This window comes from Andrographis paniculata, unplaced genomic scaffold (genome assembly GCF_009805555.1).
Source record: "Andrographis paniculata isolate CXL003 unplaced genomic scaffold, ASM980555v1 Contig33END, whole genome shotgun sequence".
In the NCBI taxonomy this organism is placed as follows: domain Eukaryota; kingdom Viridiplantae; phylum Streptophyta; class Magnoliopsida; order Lamiales; family Acanthaceae; genus Andrographis; species Andrographis paniculata.
In genome coordinates, this window is record NW_026137566.1 from 44478 (window position 1) to 62750 (window position 18273).

General features: G+C 35.8%; 3 protein-coding genes across 6 annotated transcripts; 2 read left to right on the forward strand and 1 right to left on the reverse strand.

Moving 5' to 3' along the window:
• The first annotated feature begins 18 nt into the window (after positions 1–18).
• LOC127248196 (sodium/calcium exchanger NCL2-like) lies at positions 19–5270 on the forward strand. The gene is made up of 7 exons (XM_051270406.1): positions 19–649; positions 2715–3097; positions 3240–3385; positions 3461–3892; positions 4002–4269; positions 4378–4665; positions 4741–5270. Exons 1-7 carry the CDS (start codon positions 262–264, stop codon positions 5029–5031), a joined length of 2196 nt encoding a protein of 731 aa, XP_051126363.1. The 5' UTR covers positions 19–261; the 3' UTR covers positions 5032–5270.
• Positions 5271–6868: 1598 nt separating this feature from the next.
• LOC127248259 (60S ribosomal protein L38-like) lies at positions 6869–8301 on the forward strand. Of its 4 annotated transcripts, none has more exons than XM_051270514.1 (3): positions 6869–6997; positions 7478–7661; positions 8051–8301. In XM_051270514.1, exons 1-3 carry the CDS (start codon positions 6953–6955, stop codon positions 8089–8091), a joined length of 270 nt encoding a protein of 89 aa, XP_051126471.1. In that variant the 5' UTR covers positions 6869–6952; the 3' UTR covers positions 8092–8301. The 4 variants fall into 4 exon arrangements, with proteins under 4 accessions (XP_051126471.1, XP_051126474.1, XP_051126472.1 ...); XM_051270517.1 differs by having other exon boundaries at positions 8092–8301; XM_051270515.1 differs by having other exon boundaries at positions 8182–8301.
• Positions 8302–8597: 296 nt separating this feature from the next.
• Positions 8598–17826, reverse strand: LOC127248258 (histone-lysine N-methyltransferase ASHH1). Its single transcript, XM_051270513.1, has 10 exons — positions 17577–17826; positions 16885–16949; positions 15806–15962; positions 13591–13677; positions 11319–11403; positions 11154–11247; positions 10839–11037; positions 9920–9954; positions 9233–9695; positions 8598–9107 (listed from the first exon to the last, which is right to left on the reverse strand). Exons 1-10 carry the CDS (start codon positions 17670–17672, stop codon positions 8856–8858), a joined length of 1533 nt encoding a protein of 510 aa, XP_051126470.1. The 5' UTR covers positions 17673–17826; the 3' UTR covers positions 8598–8855.
• Positions 17827–18273: the final 447 nt, after the last annotated feature.

The window sequence follows — 18273 nt, forward strand, 5'->3', positions numbered from 1 at the left end:
GACTACGTGAGAGAGAGAAAGAGAGAGAGTGGGACGCATCTTCCATCTTCTTTCCATGGCTGCTCTGCTCTCTGCTCTCTCTGTCAATGTCTCAATTGATCGATGTTTCTCTTCTCTTGTCAAATATATGTATGTATATATATATATATATGTTGCTCTGATCAGGATGGATCAATATTCATTATTAGAGAGTTAGTTAATTAAAACTGTAAATCAATTAATTAAGCACATGAAAACAGTCTACTAGCACTGCAGATCATCATGTCGAGATCAGTGCTGCTGCTTCTGGTTCTAGTCGTCGTCGTCGTCTTCTTCTTCTTCGTCCCCGTGGCCATATCTCGACCTCTGCTGTACAACGGTTCCGGCAGCTGGAACCCGATGATAATTGCAGATGGCCGGGGGGATGATCCTGAAGTAGAAACCACGTCGTCGTCGGGGGGCTGTGAGGAGATGTACGGATTCCTGCCGTGCGCTACGACGGCGGGGGGGCAGTTGTTCCTGATCGTGGTGTACGAGTACCTGCTCTTCCACGCCGAGTCCTACCTGGGGGCCGGCGGCGACCGGATCTTCAAAATCCTCGGCCCCGGCGTCTTCGGCGCCACTGCTTTTCAGCTCATCGGCTCCCTCCCGGAGGCCCTCATTCTTCTCGGTACGGTACCCACCCACCCACGTCTCCTCAATCACTCTCTATTACTCTACATTTTTATCACATCAAAATTAATTACTCAATTTGGGGGAATTTTCAAATTAGGGTTTTCTCATTGATTTATGAATTAATTAATCGATTATTCTCCTACCTTGTAATTAATATAAATGAAATTCACGGTCAAATTGTAGCCAAAAATAAAAAATGAAAAATGAAAGGTACGCGATCATAAAAGTAGTGAAACGTAAACATGCATGTAAAACGAAAATTACATGGTATTTAATTTGTTTACTTGAATTAATGCATATGGTCTTAATTATAATGATACGTATATCTTTCATTACCTGTTATAATTAATGCATATATATAGTGGTTAGAAAACCTAGAAGATCAAGAGAAAAAGAGATCTGGGTTTACTGATGTATATACGTACTGTTGTATTTCTTCATAATAAATCTTGTACATGCATGTAACAAACAAATTAAATGTTAACTTATTCAATTAGCTGGTTTGACTAGCTGATTCGATTAACTGTTTGATATTAGTTGTTTATACATAAAATAACAATCGAGGACATTTCTATTTTATTCTTGTTTCTAATATATTCAATTATATTTTTTTTAGTTTAGAATATTTAAAATTTTTTGTTATTAGTTATTGAAAATTATAAAAGTGTTATAAAAGTATTTATTTTTATTACAATTAGATTTAAAAAATAATATATTTTTATTAAAATATATAAATAGTTTTTTTTATTGAAAATGATGTAAAATATAAAAGAATAAATTTTTCATGTATATATTTATTATGTTAGTTATCGATTAGTTCATTATATTTATAATTTTCAATAAATTTAATTTATTTTTAGTATAAAATTTATATAATGTAATTTTAATAAAAAAATAAATTATTATATTTATATTTTTTATTTTATGTTGATTTTAATAAATTTATATATTTTACAATTAAAATAATTTTTATATAAAAATTAATTATTTTAAATTTATAAAAGTAAAACTATAATATAATAAAATATTCTAATATAATTAATAAATAATCAAAATATATTTATTTGTGTAAAATTTATAATAAATTTTTAAGGGCATATAAGGAATAATTTTTTTTTTTTCAGAAATTAACTTTTTGGGTCCAAAAACTATTCCAAAAAACTAATTTACCAAACACCTAAATTAGTTCTTTGACTGGTCAAACAACTAAAACTATTCAATAAGTAAAAGTTTTTCAAAAAGCTATTTGCCTCCACTATTATTAATTAGTATTTTGGTTGTTTCGTATTTTGATTCTGATATTTTGAAGATAGAATTATGTTTTTAGATGGAATTAATTTGAGAAGTTGAATAAATAAAAACATAATTAGTAACACAACACGATTAGGTAAATGACACATCATAGGTTTGTGTTGTTTGACAAGTTGCGCCTGAATTGAAGATTAGTTAGAAGAGTGACATATGGGCGTTATTAATTATGAATGTTATAATTTCTATATATACATATATATAGAGGAAAAATCAAGCGTAACGAGAATCAACTATTATTACATTTTTTATGAATCCATGACCTTATAACTATATTATTATTAGTATTATTGAAAACATTATTAAAGTCCCACCCAACTCTTGTTCGTATGGTTGTGAACATGTTTGGAAAGGCCAAATTAGTGTGACGTGCATTATGCACGAACCCGCCACGCCACCGATCTATATATATATATATATATATATAGTATTTTATTCTCCTTTAATTCCTCAAGAAATGAAATTTCACTACCAAATATTCAATAGACTCCAAATTAAGTTAGCATTTAATTAATTGACTGATTGATTCTACTCTGCAGGTTCAATGTTTTTTCATTCATGATTTCTTTATCTTGGTATGCATAGTAACAGTACTATGTATACCCTTGGTTTTAATAAATTAATCAATGAAATGAAATGTAATTGTGGGTGATATCGGAGTGGAGTGAATGAATTAAGCCAGTAGTAGCAGTAGTAGTAGTACTAGCTAGTACGTATGGATTGATGAATGGATGAATGAATGAATGAATCAGCGTCGGGGCTTTGGAGCAGCAGCGAAGAGGGGGCTCAAGAGTGCGTGGTGACGGGGTTGGGTTTGCTGGCGGGGTCGTCCACGTTGCTCCTCACCGTCGTGTGGGGCGCCTGCGTCTTCCTCGCCGCCCGTCGACCCTCCCCCTCTCCCGAGCCCACCCGCCTGGAGAGATTATTCCTGCGGGGGTGTGGCGGCGCTGTGACCGTGACCGTGACGGACGCGAGGACGAGCTACACCGCCCGGATCATGCTGCTCTCGGGCATCCCGTTGGCGATGATCCAGATCCCAGGCGCCCTCAGCCTCTCCTACCGGCTGCGGAGGGCTTTTCTGCTCCTCACCCTCCTGTTCTCCCTCCTCCTCCTGCTTTCCTACTTCTTCTACCAGGTCCTGTCCTCTCCTCTCCTCTCCTCTCCTCTCCTCTCCTGTCCTTATTTATAATAATAAGTTGAAGAATTCATTCATTCATTCATAATCGTTCGTGTGGTGTGGTGTGTGTATATATATATATATATATATATGTACATAGATCTGCGAGCCATGGATCCAAGAGCGGCGGCTGCTCTACATAAAGCACGAGCACTTGGTGGTGGATGTCCTCAATCACTTCCAGAACCGCACCATGGGCAACCTCCTCACCGACAATGGCTCGCCAAACATACACACCATCACAAGGTACATACATAAACATGCATACATACCTCATGCATACATATATAATTATATACTATCAATTAATCAAATAATTAGGGTGTTCGCGGAGAGGGACTCCGACGGAGATAGGGCCATCACCTTCTCGGAGCTGAAGGCATTCCTTGAAGAGACGACGTCGACGACGACCAAGCTGGGGAAAATCCAGCCAGGCGGCGACAAGGACAGGACCGCGGCGGAGATCATGAAGGAGTTCGACCGGGACAGCGACGACAAGATCACGCTGGACGAGTTCGTGGAGGGGATGAGAAAATGGATCTATGAATCCAAGGATGCCATGAACAAACGGTACCACTCCCTCAAGTCGCTCAAGGACCTGTACCAGGTTCTGAAGCCCTGGATCCAAAAGAAAAGGGAAGAGCGAGAGATGATGCGGCATCTAATTCCCGACATTGTGGATCATCTCCAGCACTTCGCCTACGGCAACCTCTTGACGGAGGATGGGAGTCCCGACGTTGCCGCTCTCAAGAGGCGAGGCCACTTCAGCCCAGCTCAGTGATAGATGGATAGACAGATAGATTATAATTAAGTGATTGTGTTTCAGCTTTCAATTAAATATATACATATATATATATTGCAGGTTGTTCAAAGACATCGATCTCGACAACGACGACTGCATATCGTACGAGGAGCTGAAGCAGCTGGTGAGCAGCATCGTGATCCCCCCCTACGACTCCGACATGGCGGCCTCCAGAATGATGGAGGAGCTGGACGTAAACAAGGACCGCACCATCAACGAGGATGAGTTCGTGTCCGGCTTGTCCCGATGGCTGACCGCGCCTCACTGCCATCCAAACACCGCATCAATGATCATCGATCAAGAGGCCACCGAGGAAGAAAACTACCAGGTACACTGCGCACACACACGCATACATGTATAATTAGTTACACACTCTCTGAATTCTGAAATGAAATGTTGAATTAACTGGGTGGATGGGCGATGTATTTATGAATAGAAAACGTGGGAGCAGACAGACAGGCTGGTGGCGCACAAGCTGGTGGACCAGTCGGCGCGGGCGTGGGCAAAAGCCATCGGCCTGCTGGTGGTCGGGGTTGTGATGCTGGGCGCCCTGGCCGAGCCCCTCGTACAAAGCGTACGGGGCCTGTCCAAGGCTGCCCGCGTGCCCCCATTCTACATAGCCTTCGTGCTCGTCCCGCTCGCCACCACCGCCCGCCTCGCCGTCTCCGCTCTCAAGGAGGCCCGCCAGAAGAAGCTGCCCACCACATCGCTAACACTGTCCGAGGTGGTAACAACTTGTTACTATATACACTATACATATTCACATTAACGAATCAATCTATCTATTAATTAACTGCAGATCTACGGGACGGTGTTCATGAATAACGTGCTGGGAATGGTGGTCCTGCTCTCGCTGATATACTTCCGGCCTGGTCTGGAGTGGGAGTTCTCGGCGGAGGTTCTGATGGTTCTGGCGGTGTCGGCGGTCATCGGGTGCGTGGCGAGCTTCAACAGAGTCTTCCCGGTTTGGGCATCCATCTTGGCTTGCCTCATGTATCCTCTCTCCTTGCTTCTGCTCTACTTCCTTGCCGGAGGAGGAGCAGATTCCAACTGGCTCTCCGGCGGCCACTACTCCTCCTTATCATCCTAATCCAAATGACTCCTCCTCCGATCCTAAACCTCCCATGACCTTTTATTTATTTACTTTGCATTCTTTCATTGTCTGAGAATATTAAGGTGTATTTGTCTCTGAAAAATTTAGATAGATTTGATTTTACGTTTGGATTTATTCGAATTTTAAGATAGATTTTAGAAAGTTGGTTCTGGATTTATAGGTATGATTTTGAATTTTATGATTTTGATTTTTATGTGTAATCATTAATAGTAAATGTGTTAGATTAATTTGATTTTTTTTTTATTAATAATATCTTAGTTTCTTTTAGTCTAAGAAATACCAAATAACATCTTTCGATAAAATTTACTGATTTAAAAGATACTCCCTCCCAGCAACCTTTTGGTTATGAACACTATATAATTCAATAAAATATATAAATATTGTTGGGATCCGAAGTCTCAATATAAATTTGGGGGATATGATTTGAATATTATATTTTAAGATATTATTAGCCTAAGCTAAGGTATAAATATCATGTATTATGGGTAATCAAATTCTTGTGTTCTGTTGTCCTCATTGTCTCATATTGATTTTTCAGAATTTTTGTATCAGAGTCTGATTCGTTGATAGAATCGACTAAGAGACATCGGATACTGAGCGGGAATAACTTGTGACAGATGCCTGGTAGAATGTATTATTTTATATAATAGAAATAAATTAAAAAATATATTTATTTATTTTTAATTAACTTAAAATTAGTTTTATAAGAAAATAGAACTTTTAAATATAAAAAAGCCTAGATAATTGTAACCATGTATCTCCTTATTTGATTTTTCTATCAAAAAAATATATGGTATAAGTTCCTGAATAACAAGTCTAAAGATGCAATCATGGATCGATCATTCTCCGAGAGTTCACAATATATTTGTTACATATAAAAACAAAAGGATTTTGAATGAACTTTATGTTTCAATTTATATTTGTTAATTACTATTTAATTAACTTTATGGCATAATATCCTAATCATATAAAGACACTCGAAATTATTTATTTTTATCCTTTTAATAAATAAATATTTTTATTTATATTTAAAATTCTTTGTCTTCTATTTTTATTATTTGTTATGGATCGAAAAATAATATATAATATATATATTTCAATTTAAATATATTATAAAAAATAATAATAAAATAGGCCTCTTACTCTTTAAATTTTTTTTTCTTTCTACGCTTAAAAAAATGGTTCAGAATCACAACCCCACCAAATATATTTAATTTGATGTTTTTTAAAAAATAAATAATATAAAATAAGTGAAAATTGATTAGATGTTATTATATTTTTTAATAACTGATTACTTTCAAAAATAAAAATAATTACATATTATTCAATTTTTTAAAAATTTTAAAATTTTAAATTTTAAATTTAACAAAATTATTTATAAATATATATTGATTTATTTTAAATAGTTTCAATTTTTAAAAAAAGTAAATTATATGTTCCATTATATCAAAATTTATATAAATTAATATTTAAAAATTAAAATTAATATTATATAAAAGTATTAATCTTATAAAATAGTAAAAATAATGTGTTAGTAGGTGATTACGGTGATAAAAAAAAATATATTAAATGTTGAAATAGATATTATGTGAACAAGACATAATTATCTTAATTTAATTACCCAAGGCGTTGATGAGCTTGAAGCGCATATTGGGTCTTTTTGGGTGTTTTTATTTTATTTTATTTTTATTTTTTATTTTTTGTCGTCTCCGCGATGCCCAGCAATTAGGTCTTTGGAATCACTGTCGTCAACTGCAGCTTTCTCTCCGAGCGCCATCTGCAGAAATGGTACTTCCTTGATCTCCTCCTGTTCCTTCTCTGTAATTAAGCTGCGGTATGAGGTTTTTGTGTCCGATCGGACTAGAATTAGTGTCGTATCTGCGTTATTATATGGTGCATGCGTTTTGGCTGTGGTGCTTTGATATTCAGCGCGTCTTTTCTTGTAAGGACTTTAGTAGAAAAATTCTTTCATGCCTTGCAATCAAGGACTGTGTTATGATGCTTGTATTAAACTGTGTATTTGATTGTGTTCTCTTTTTGTTTTTTTTTTAATCGGATTGATTATGTTCTCTTTGATTTAGGTTAGTCTTGTTGATGATATTAAATGGGAGAAGAAAGATGCTGTTTATCAACTTTATTTTTATCTTAGTATGTTTCTGTGAAACTCTTCGGTGCTGCACAATATTTTGATCAAATTTTATGTGGAAACTCGTCAAAGCCATTGTTTGCAACATCTAATTTCAGACGTCCTATGTCAGTTTGTAAGATACTTCATTAGCTGTCGTAAAATTTAATTGGTTTGTATCTTTTCCCAGTGCAAGACCATGTAAATGATCAACCTCCCTTAAGCGTTGTTGCTTGTGCTATTTTCCATACTATGAGTTATAATTTGCTTACTTTGTTTTCGACACTGATTGTGCAGCCGAAGCAAATTCATGAGATAAAGGACTTCCTTCTAACTGCTAGAAGAAAGGATGCGCGCTCGGTGAAGATCAAGAGGAGTAAAGATGTGGTTAAGTTCAAGGTCAGGTGCTCAAAGTACCTTTACACCCTTTCGGTCTTTGATCAGGAGAAGGCTGACAAATTGAAGCAGTCCCTCCCACCAGGTACGCACCTACATTAGATGATTGATTGGCTTATTCCCCTTGGTGTACTGCTTTGATACATGCTGTTGGTCTGAGTTACTGGTTTGAGAACTGTCATATCTAGTCAATACTCAATTGTGTTTCAAACTTTAGGTCTACATACTATCTTATCTATGCATAATAGTTGAAAACCTATGTGCCAAAGAATTTTGATAAGTAGATTAAAGTTATGCCAGGCCACCAATGAATGCTACAAAATTTTGTGTTTTGTGCTTTGTGATGCCAAACGGCTAGTCACTTTTGTGATGGCTAAAATCTTGGGACGCCTCATCACTTGAAAAATTCTTTTGAAGTAATGGACATTTTGGACTCTTAATTGTTATATTTATGTTTGGCTGTCTGCATTTTAGATGGGAAACTGCTGTTTCAGCTCTTGCATATACTTACTTAGTTTTCCAGGTTTGAGCGTGCAAGACTTGTGAGCCAGCTGGGATTTGGCACCAAATGTAGAACTGAATTGTTTTGGTTTAAATTGTTCCAGGAGTCTGGTTGAAGTACTACTGTTCTTAGGAGAATTTTTTTTTTTAAAAAAAAATAATAATAATTAAACGTCCGAAACTGTTGTAAAATGTGTTGGCAAGTCATTCAGTCTCTCTCGGCATCTGTGTTGCAAGTTTGATAAGAAGCTATAGTAGTAGTAGCACAGCACACCACCAAGGATAAGCTTGTTTTCCAAAAGAAGCTTCAGGCCCTGATTGGTTGGCTACTTGTTGCTTGATTCATGTTGCTACAGTCTGTTGACCAATAATAAAGAGAGAAAAAAAAAACAGGAAGTCTCTACCTACCTACCCACCACCTTTTAAAGTTTGGATTCTATACGAGAGAGAGAGAGAGAGAGAGAGAGAGAGAGAGAGAGAGAGGAGTAGGGGACCCACCCCTCCTGATTCGATCAACAGATAAGATGCAATGCCCGATCTAATTAACTGAACTGAACCGATGGATTAAATACACAAATGAAATGGTGGCATATTCATTCATCCTTAACACAACAGCCAGCCACCCAGCCAAGTATAGATAGAGCCAGAGCTGGGGCTCTGTTCTTGAATCAATCACAGCAGAGCCAGCAGTCAAACATGAAACATCCATCCACCGGCATAGATATAGATATGGCAGCAGGAGCAGCAGCAGCAGCATGCAAGAGGGAGGGAGAAGCCCTTAATTCGTCAGGTACTTGATCTCATTCTGAGCATTGGCCGCAATAATCTTCGGGGGAGGGCACAGGGCATTCTTGACGATTGAAAAGTGATAGTCGAACTCCGCATTCCACTTGGAGCAGGTTGCCTGTATCCATTTCTCAGCTACGCTCGTCGACACACTGTCCTGGCTGTCCCTCTCGTGCTCCTCTATTGCCGGCCGGATCTCGTCGTACAAGGAGTTGAGCTCCGAGGTTGCTTTGTTTTTGAGTTCCTGTCACAAGATAGCACAACATCTTCAGACCAGACCAGACATGCATGCATGCATACATAATGGGAACTGGGACTCGGGTGCTCCCTCCTCCCTAAACTCCCAACTGGGGATTTGCACCCACCCACCTCACATCTTCTTATTTCCTCTTGAGCTTTCTTAGACGCAAACAGCTCAGCAACTGGTTTGGAACAGACATGTTTCCGCCCCATCGCTCTCACATTTTGCTTCATTGGATGATGCTGCGATCTTTTCTTAGAGGACGGCCCTGGTCCAATGTTATAATTGCGGCATGCACTGTTGCTTCTTATACGTGATATCATAGCATTTGTTTGGGAGAACATTTGCCTTTTGTCTTCTATACTAGCTTCTGCCTCCTTGTTTGTTTCTGATTTCCCTGCCTCATCATTGACGACTACCGAACAATGAGATTCCATACCAGATGCAACTTCCATTTTCAAGCCAGATTCCACTATGTATTTTCCTACCGCTGATTCGTTTTCTTCAGACTCAATCTTGACAGGACCGGCTGCGACTGGAAAAGGCTCATCCTCCGCAGAATCATAGAGTGGAATGTTTTCGACTTGGTATCTGCAGGCATGAAAAATGCCAAGTGAATATTCTCAATAGTTAACAAAAATAATAACCCAACAACATTCTGGATTTTTTGTTTTTGTTATGAGAGTCAATCCTCTGATACCTCTCCTCACATTGTCTGCTTTAACAAGAACATTCTCAATCACATAACTACGACAAGTATTACAATCTCTCCATTGTGTTTTCTGCAAATCAACAATATGTTCAATTAAGTTTACCTGACATCTCCATCTTCCCAAACATGGTTATATTCCTGTGTCAAACCATTAGAAAACAAGTAAGGCTATGGAGTACAGTAAAACCATATAATCATGCTTTGGAAGCAACAAAAAAACTAAATTAGTTAACTGGCCGAGCAGCACTAGGAGTAATATTTTTGCAGCATGAAAGAACTAGCGAGGAGGGCGTTCCATAGAACATATTATGGATAATAGTACTGCAGAAAAAAGAAGGTGGGTTTTCCATGGGAAAACTTAAGATCAATCAAATGCAGCCACTTTCCTGCAGAAAGCCAGTGCGCTTCAGAAGTATGCACACCTTTCCCATCCCTACAGGAATTCAGGCAAAATGCAGAATTAAAAAAGAAGAAAATGATCTGAACTATATTGCTGCACTGTCTGTATGTAAATTTGAAGTTCCACCGCGAAATCTAACAGAAGAAATCCCATTGAGGAGACAGAATCAAATCACAGAATTTTGTTCAGGCCTCCCTGAGGGCCATAGCTGAGAGAAGGTAAGCCATTGCCAAATATCTGCTTAGATTGGTCTAGAATAGGATAATTTGAATTTTTAAAGTGGATGGCTGCCTGGTGAATGGTGAAGCACAAAATACCATCTGATCTTACTAATGAAGAAGACTACATATTAAACTATCTTAATTCATTTTTGTATGCAACAGCAAAATAATAAGGGATCTTTGGGTGTGCAATATAACAACATTCATAGTTCAAGAGAAATGTACTATGATATCGCCTTCTGAAATTCTAATGCATCTCATGCTCTGTGAAATGATAATGTTTACTCATACAGGCTCTTAATTGGCTTATATATAGCCATATAAGTAGGCATCTTGCATGCAATACCAACATTTAGCTCAGAAAATAAATTTCAGATTAATAATTGAAAGCAGATGCATACCTGAAAACCATGAGATTTTGCACCAAGAAATAAGGAGCAGTTAGGAGCCCCACACAGGCATCGAACAGTGGCTCCACCGTACCATTCGAAGTTATAATCATAAGCCAGTTCAGTCCCAGCAGAAATGTCAAATTTTGCAAATATTCCAACTCTAGTTTCTCCCAGCACTGTCCACTTTCTTGTCTCGCAATTTGGCTGGCTGTAAATTCAGAATATTTCTACTGTTAGACATAGCTTTAAGTAAACTTTATGAGGCGGTGAGAATGAAAATATAACTAGATTTCAACCATCTTTGTCCAGTGCTTGACTCATTACCACGAATGATTTATAAATCTGGCAAGGCTCCCTTTCTTTGTGGCATCAATGAAAAAATTTGCATTCAAGGAGATTATATATGCATCTCTAAGACCTGCATTGCAGTGTTGAAAGGCATAAGCATATTTCGCAAAGACTAACATCTGCACATCAAATATACTTGACCTTGGGCTTCATAGGTATTGGATCTTTGCATTGCCTCTTCTGATGATATTACTTCTCCACAATACTCAATAATGAATTGGCCAGCCTGATTTTAGAGAACAGCATTGAAACGGTTAGTTACATCCACATACCCTAAAGCTATAGCCTATATGTACTTTATACTCCAACCCTTTCAACAGTGGAAGTATACCTCTTGTAATAATTTCAAAATTACCACTATATTAGTCCTAAGGACAAAATTTTCTACTCTCAAAAGTAATATGATGTGATCTTATCAGTGTTCAAAAAAATAGTCCTAGCAATAATTTGTTATGTTAAACACCAGAAAATGATTAATGAGTAAACCCTCTCTACTGCTACCCTTCCCCAAGCCCTGTTCTCGTCTTCCTCAAGTTCTAACCTGCAGCAATTTTTTTTTCTTCTTTTTCTTTAATATATATATATATATTAGAATCGAAAAAATCACTATAGGTCATGTACTCATGTTGATGCATACGAGTACACTGCAAGTCCATAATAACTTTTATAATGTTTTAAGTCCCATTTATACAAAAATATTGTTTTAGGTCTCACTTACCATCCAGTCGGCTAACTATTTTAGAACACACTCAATACACTTACGTTTAGACTTTTAATGAAATTTTGACATGGTCATTAAGCAACACAACCTGTGTTAAGTTGTAGACAAATGGTCTCCTTATGTCTTTTTTAACTACTTCTATATAATTTAGTCTACTATTTTTTCTTATATAAAAAAAAAAAAAAAAAAAAATACAACATCAAGATTCTATTTTCACCTAAAAAATATCAATACCCAAACACCAAGAGTGTGTTCTTTTTTGGCAATTATTCTTAAAACTTTTGCTATTTAATTTCATAATTTCTTATAGAAAAAATATATTATCCTTTCTCATAAAATATCACATCCAAATTACTATTCAAACAAAAATATAAAAACATAGCAAACCAATCACACTGGAAGTATCTTTTGATCAATATAATATAATGGATATGGGGTGTGTTTATATGTGCTGAATTTAAGAGAATTTACACTAACATGATTTTATGAGGAGTTTAACACAGCCTATATAACTAACGTGCTTTGGATATTTTAAAATTTTTTATTAAAAATAATTTATGTTTACTTACATTTTGGGTTTCAAAATTTTTTAGGTAAAAATAATTGTTGAATCTGTTCTAAATAAAAATTAAGTGTTGGAGATAATATTTCAAATAAAAATAGGTTGTTGGATATGATTAAATAAAAAAATAATGTTTTTATACATATTTAGAGTAAATGGTAGATTAAATCATGCAAGAATGGGATAACAATACAAGTTAACAATAGTCTTCAACTTAACATAGTGGCATTGCTTAGTAACATGGCAGTGATCATTGATGACGAGATCAAAATCTAATTAAAATCTGAATACAGGCATGTTGGGTCCTATTTAGTTGACACATAAGCTCACAAAATAACACATCAAACCAATTGCTGGACACATTAGCATAGTCAGTCAGCCGGTTGACAATTGGGACCGAAAAATGATACTTTTCTATACGAACAGGACCTAAAGTTGACAAAAATTATAATGAGAACTAAAGTGTTACCCATATGTGATCCATTCAAAAGATCAAGTGTAGGCTATTTCTCCGATCAAAAAAAGATCAAGTGTAGGCTCAAAGGCCAAAGCATGCTAGTGCTCCTTGCAAATCCCTCCTTGCCAGGAAAAGTTGTCACTGGGACCTATTCTGATGCTTTTCCATAGTAAAATTATGGAGTACATAGAGAGAACGAAGTTAAGGTGGAATATAGGGGAGTTTAGCCTAGATCTGATCACAAACAGATTGAAAATTGGCTTGCCCAATAGCACCACGTTTGCAAAGTGGTTTGCCATCCCATTTCCCGATTGGGGATGTACTGGAAGGAGATTAGGAGGCCCCTGAAGATAAAATGGTGGATTCAATGCATCTCTGATGTAAGCTTCACATCCACCCCACCCTATTTCAGCAAATCATCTCCCAGAGCCACATTAAGACTGCTGATATTTGTAACTCTGCTATCTATTTATTCATTTTGAAGAGATGGTAAGCTGAGGTTGAAATAGCTCACGTCCTAGGTTACTACAGCAGTTACCAACCAACATGAGCTCATGGCAGTCAATTCAATGTTTCATGACACAAAATTGAGTGTCTAATTTTTCATTAAAGCATCATACAAGTTGCAAGGAAAATTTTAAGCACAAAATATGAAGCCTATTAAATAAATCACCTTAACATTTTCATCAGCTAAAAGGCCCCATCCACGCCCTTCAGTTTTAAACAACTTTGTCCTCGCAAACTCACATTTCTGAAATTTCTGCAACAAAGGAAATTCAAATGAGATTCTTAGAGCAACCCGGCTTATGTGACAAAGAAATTGCAGATATTAGGAGTTAACACTTGAAAATGAAAATTTCAGCACGACATTATTCGATAGAGACAATGATAATCTTGATGTATTTCATCCATAATAATCCCAGACAACTAATACAACATATGATTAGACAAAAGCTTCAAAAGCCAAAGAAAATCAACCTTAGAAAGACGGTACTAGCTGGGACTATAAAAGTTCCAGCAACATTATTTATATGTGTATTTACATATAATAACTAATAGACCTACAGAAAAAACATGCAACTACAGAAAATCATTAGAATTACCAACTATACAAAACCAGGCTCCTTTCCTAACCCACCAATCCTTCAAGCATAATCATCCGACTTCTACAAAACATATAGTCTAACAGCCCAAATCATACACCATATAGTTCGTGAAAGAAAATTCACAGATCTAAAACATAAGAGCCACTGCCCTCTCAATGACAGCAAAGCTGATTCTAATCTAACACATATCTTTCTCCTTCATCCTTGCAAAAATTGCGATGATTGCATGCCTTACATAGTTTTCTTACAGTAGGAGCTTGCATTCTTCTACTTATTATTCCCCTTATGAAGTGAGTTATAATTTTGACCCACTAATCCCATTGATCTGAAATCAGTGCCTATCAATGAGTTTGTTAAAATAGATGGCCAGAGACTAGTGGATTTGATCTAAGAGCTCACTTGAAGTTAAAAAATATATTGAGCAGGAAATGCAAGATATGCCAAGGTTTCTAATAAGGCTGCAAACAAGTAATTTCCATGCAAGCAATTGGGTTCGGCTTCGCTCATGCAAGAAAATTTTCCCCATCCAACAACAGTCCAAGTTATCACCTTGAGCAAATGGTCCATTTAGCATCCTTGAGTGTATTAATGACAATGCCTACAAGCTTGAATTGTTGGATCAGTGCAAAGTTGGTGCAACCTTTTATGTTTTTAAACACAGTTTATTTGGCAGTGCAGATGAGCAGGAATTCACATAGACAATGTCAGTTCCTGAAATGGAATGAGATGTGTAGTGCATTTTGACATTAATTTTCGGATGTGCTGTCAGCTTATATATTTTCAGCTACCACATAAGCCATGTCAGCGTATTCTTAAAAATATGCAAATGACATCAACACAATTTCACACCAGGCTGCTGACATAATGCATATGTATTTTTCTTCTTAAGCAGCTGACATCAGTTGCATAAAACAGAAATTATCCTGCATGACTTGTGGCAGCCTTTTGCAAGTTTCAGCTATATGCCATCTCAGCTTCTAGAAGATTAGATAAATCAAATCCGCACCAGCATGAATATGTTACAGAAGATATATGATATTTTTCTTACATTACATTCCGTAGATAATCAAAGTTAATCGGGATTCTCATTAGATTATTTCAGACATTTATAGATTTATTTTCACCTATAAAAGGTCGCCCTCTGTACCATCTTATTCATTTCAATTTCAAAATAAATAAAGCTTCTCGAGTTTCTTAACTCTTTATTGTGCTTTAGTGATTTCCCATAAGCTCCAAAATTCAGGCCATTTCTCGGATGGGCCTGTACAGTTTGTAGCTTTCCAGCTACTCAGCAGTCACAGCCCAACTTCAACAATGAATCTTGTTGAGAATAGATTGTTGGTCAACAACATTCATTCTGTTTTGGTTCATGACTCCAAGAAATCTCAAGAGATTTCCCAACTGTTGCAGTTCTTATTCGTTCTTTGCAAATCCATTTAAAGTGTGCTCATATCCATCCCATCTCTCTAATACAAACTAATATTTTTCCTTCATCTTACAATTTCCACAAACCAATCCACAGAATGGCAGTTCAACTGAAACCTCCATAACATACAGAGATTTAGTACCCAAAGTATCCATGAAGTAAAGGTTGTTTAGACGCTACTGAAGAAAGAATGAAATCAGAACTTGAGGATGAGAAGCCACAAGTGGATGTGAAAACACCGCTAGCATCATAAAGCTATTCCATAGTCTTTAGATTATCAGCCTAGTGTCCCTAATACTTACACCTATTGATAGTAAAAGAAATTAGCTGTAGCCTGAATATTTGCTATATCTGACCTGATTCCTGCAGTGCTCATTGCAAGGGCAGTACCCAGGTGTGCACTCTGTGCTGGTTAACACATTCAGACAGCTTTCACCACATGCTTTTTCGGGACAACAAGCATCATACTTGCATTCACATATGGCAATATCTTCTTCTTTAAGTTTTTTATGCCTGAGATTAATACATTGGAAAAGAAGAATTCTGAAATAAATTACATGAAACAAAGTGCATGAATACTATTGCAGGTGGAATTTAGTGGTAAAAATTATAGTAAAAACTGTAAATAACTTGGGTAAGACACTTCAGGGAACGCAAAGAATCCATCTATTAAAGTTATAGTATGTACAATCAACGCCACACCGCATGATAGAAATACATAAAACAGAACCGATTTCTGGGCTTGAACACCACTTTCCTATAAACACGCAGATCTAATATTCTGTATGTATGCTAATTCTTTCTCCATTTATCTTTGCCACAGTTTTGCACTTCTCTTCTTCTACTAGAACTCTAATCAATTTGACCCCAACATAGCTTATATCCAATGAATGTTCATGGCCATATATATAGGGAAATAAAAATCAGGTGGAAGTTAAGAATTTTGTGGATTCAAGTTTGATCCTTATATAATAAGAATTGTGACTTTACCCAGGAGGCTGGAGTGCGTAAAACTGAAATAGTAATCATAGCTTTAAAATACAAAAAACTAGCAAGGTGTAAGAATAATAACCTAAACTTTTAATTTTTGAGCTAATAAATTTTAAGCTAACGCCCACACTTCTCATCTCCAGATTATCTACATTCCTTCATATTCAATATACATTGTGAATAATTACACCCAGGTTTCCACACATAGACATAGCCCAATACACCATAATCCAGAAGTATAAATCAACTACTGTATAAATGAAAAGAATACATCCTTTGGGTATTTTGAACTATTATATCCTACAAGTGAATATAATCCTTACACCTAGAGTTATGGGTTTAATATTGTCTGGAATATTCAAGATATGCAACATTCTCCATTGCTAGCATATTAAAAAAATATTCTTCCAGAGGATTAATAAGGAATTAAAGAGTAAAAACTTACTTTCTGGCCAAAAAATCATTTTGTCTGATGAGCACAAATGGTGGAACACCCTGTGGTACGTTGGCCTTTAAACCCCGGGAAAAAAGAATAAAGATAGAAAGATAGAAAAGCCTGTTAATTAAGTGATGAAGATTTCAACAGCAGGGACATAATTAAATGAAATCCAATATAATACATTCAATCCTTGTTGCCCTTGAAGGTGAAGAATTGGTGATTTATGATATATAGAAGTCCAACAATATACAATGATTACATGAAACAGGAAAGGCAAAGCCTGTTGACACAGTAAACACTGACCTTAATTGATATCTTATTTGCTCATAAAGGCTCAAATGCTAAATAAGAACTCACAAGAATGAGAATAAAGCATCAGCAAGATTCAGTGAAAAAAAGAGAAACCTACATTACCAAACGAGGACTGTAACAATTAGATTTAATTCTCACACCTGCGACACACTGAACCAGCTAAATAAAATCCGGAGTAACATTCAATAGCTTATCCGCCATAATAATAAAGCACCGGGAAATTAGTGAATGACTAACTACTCGAACCCAGAATCTCCCCAGCATGAAGCAAAATTAGAAGTGCGAGAAACGCAGTAAAAAAAAAAAACCTTGATTAGGAAACTCACTACAATACAAGTGGGTTTGGGCATAAATTTAATATGCCCAATAAATTCGGTAGAGCATACCTCTTGGTGGCAAATCTGGCTGGGACTGGACCTGATGCAACCTGCGGATTCACTTGGTTGAATCATCTGCTGCTTCGAATCGTTGTTCTCTGACATCTCTTTCCCCAAAAGATGATGAATGATACTTGCACTTCACCTAAGGTGATATCTCCGACCCGAAATACCCAACAAATTTTACCGTAATCATTCACGCAAGAAACTTCCAGATAATTTGTTTACTTGGTACCAAAATAGTACTCCGCGTCTAGAAGAGATGATCTACTTGTTGCGGACACCATTTTATTTAGGTACGATAGATTACTAATTACTAGATTGTGTTTCTTTGGAGATTATTACCAAAATTTATTATTCATAAAAAAAAAATTAAAAAGTATCAAATTAAATTTTTACTTTTTATTTTTAAATTATAATAAAATTATTTTTACATTCAAATTATTAAATAATATTTATTAATTTATGTGCACAAAGTTTACTATATTATTTTATTATTTTTTATATGAATTTTTAACTTAATTTAATAAAATATAAATTAATATTATTTTATAAATAATAAAATTTTATATAATATAAATAAATAAATATTTATGTATTTATAATTAAAATGATTTTAAATAAGTCTAATAATTAAAAATTTAATTAAATTAATTTTAATTTATTAAATATATTTAAAATAAAAAGAGAAAGGAACTTTTATATG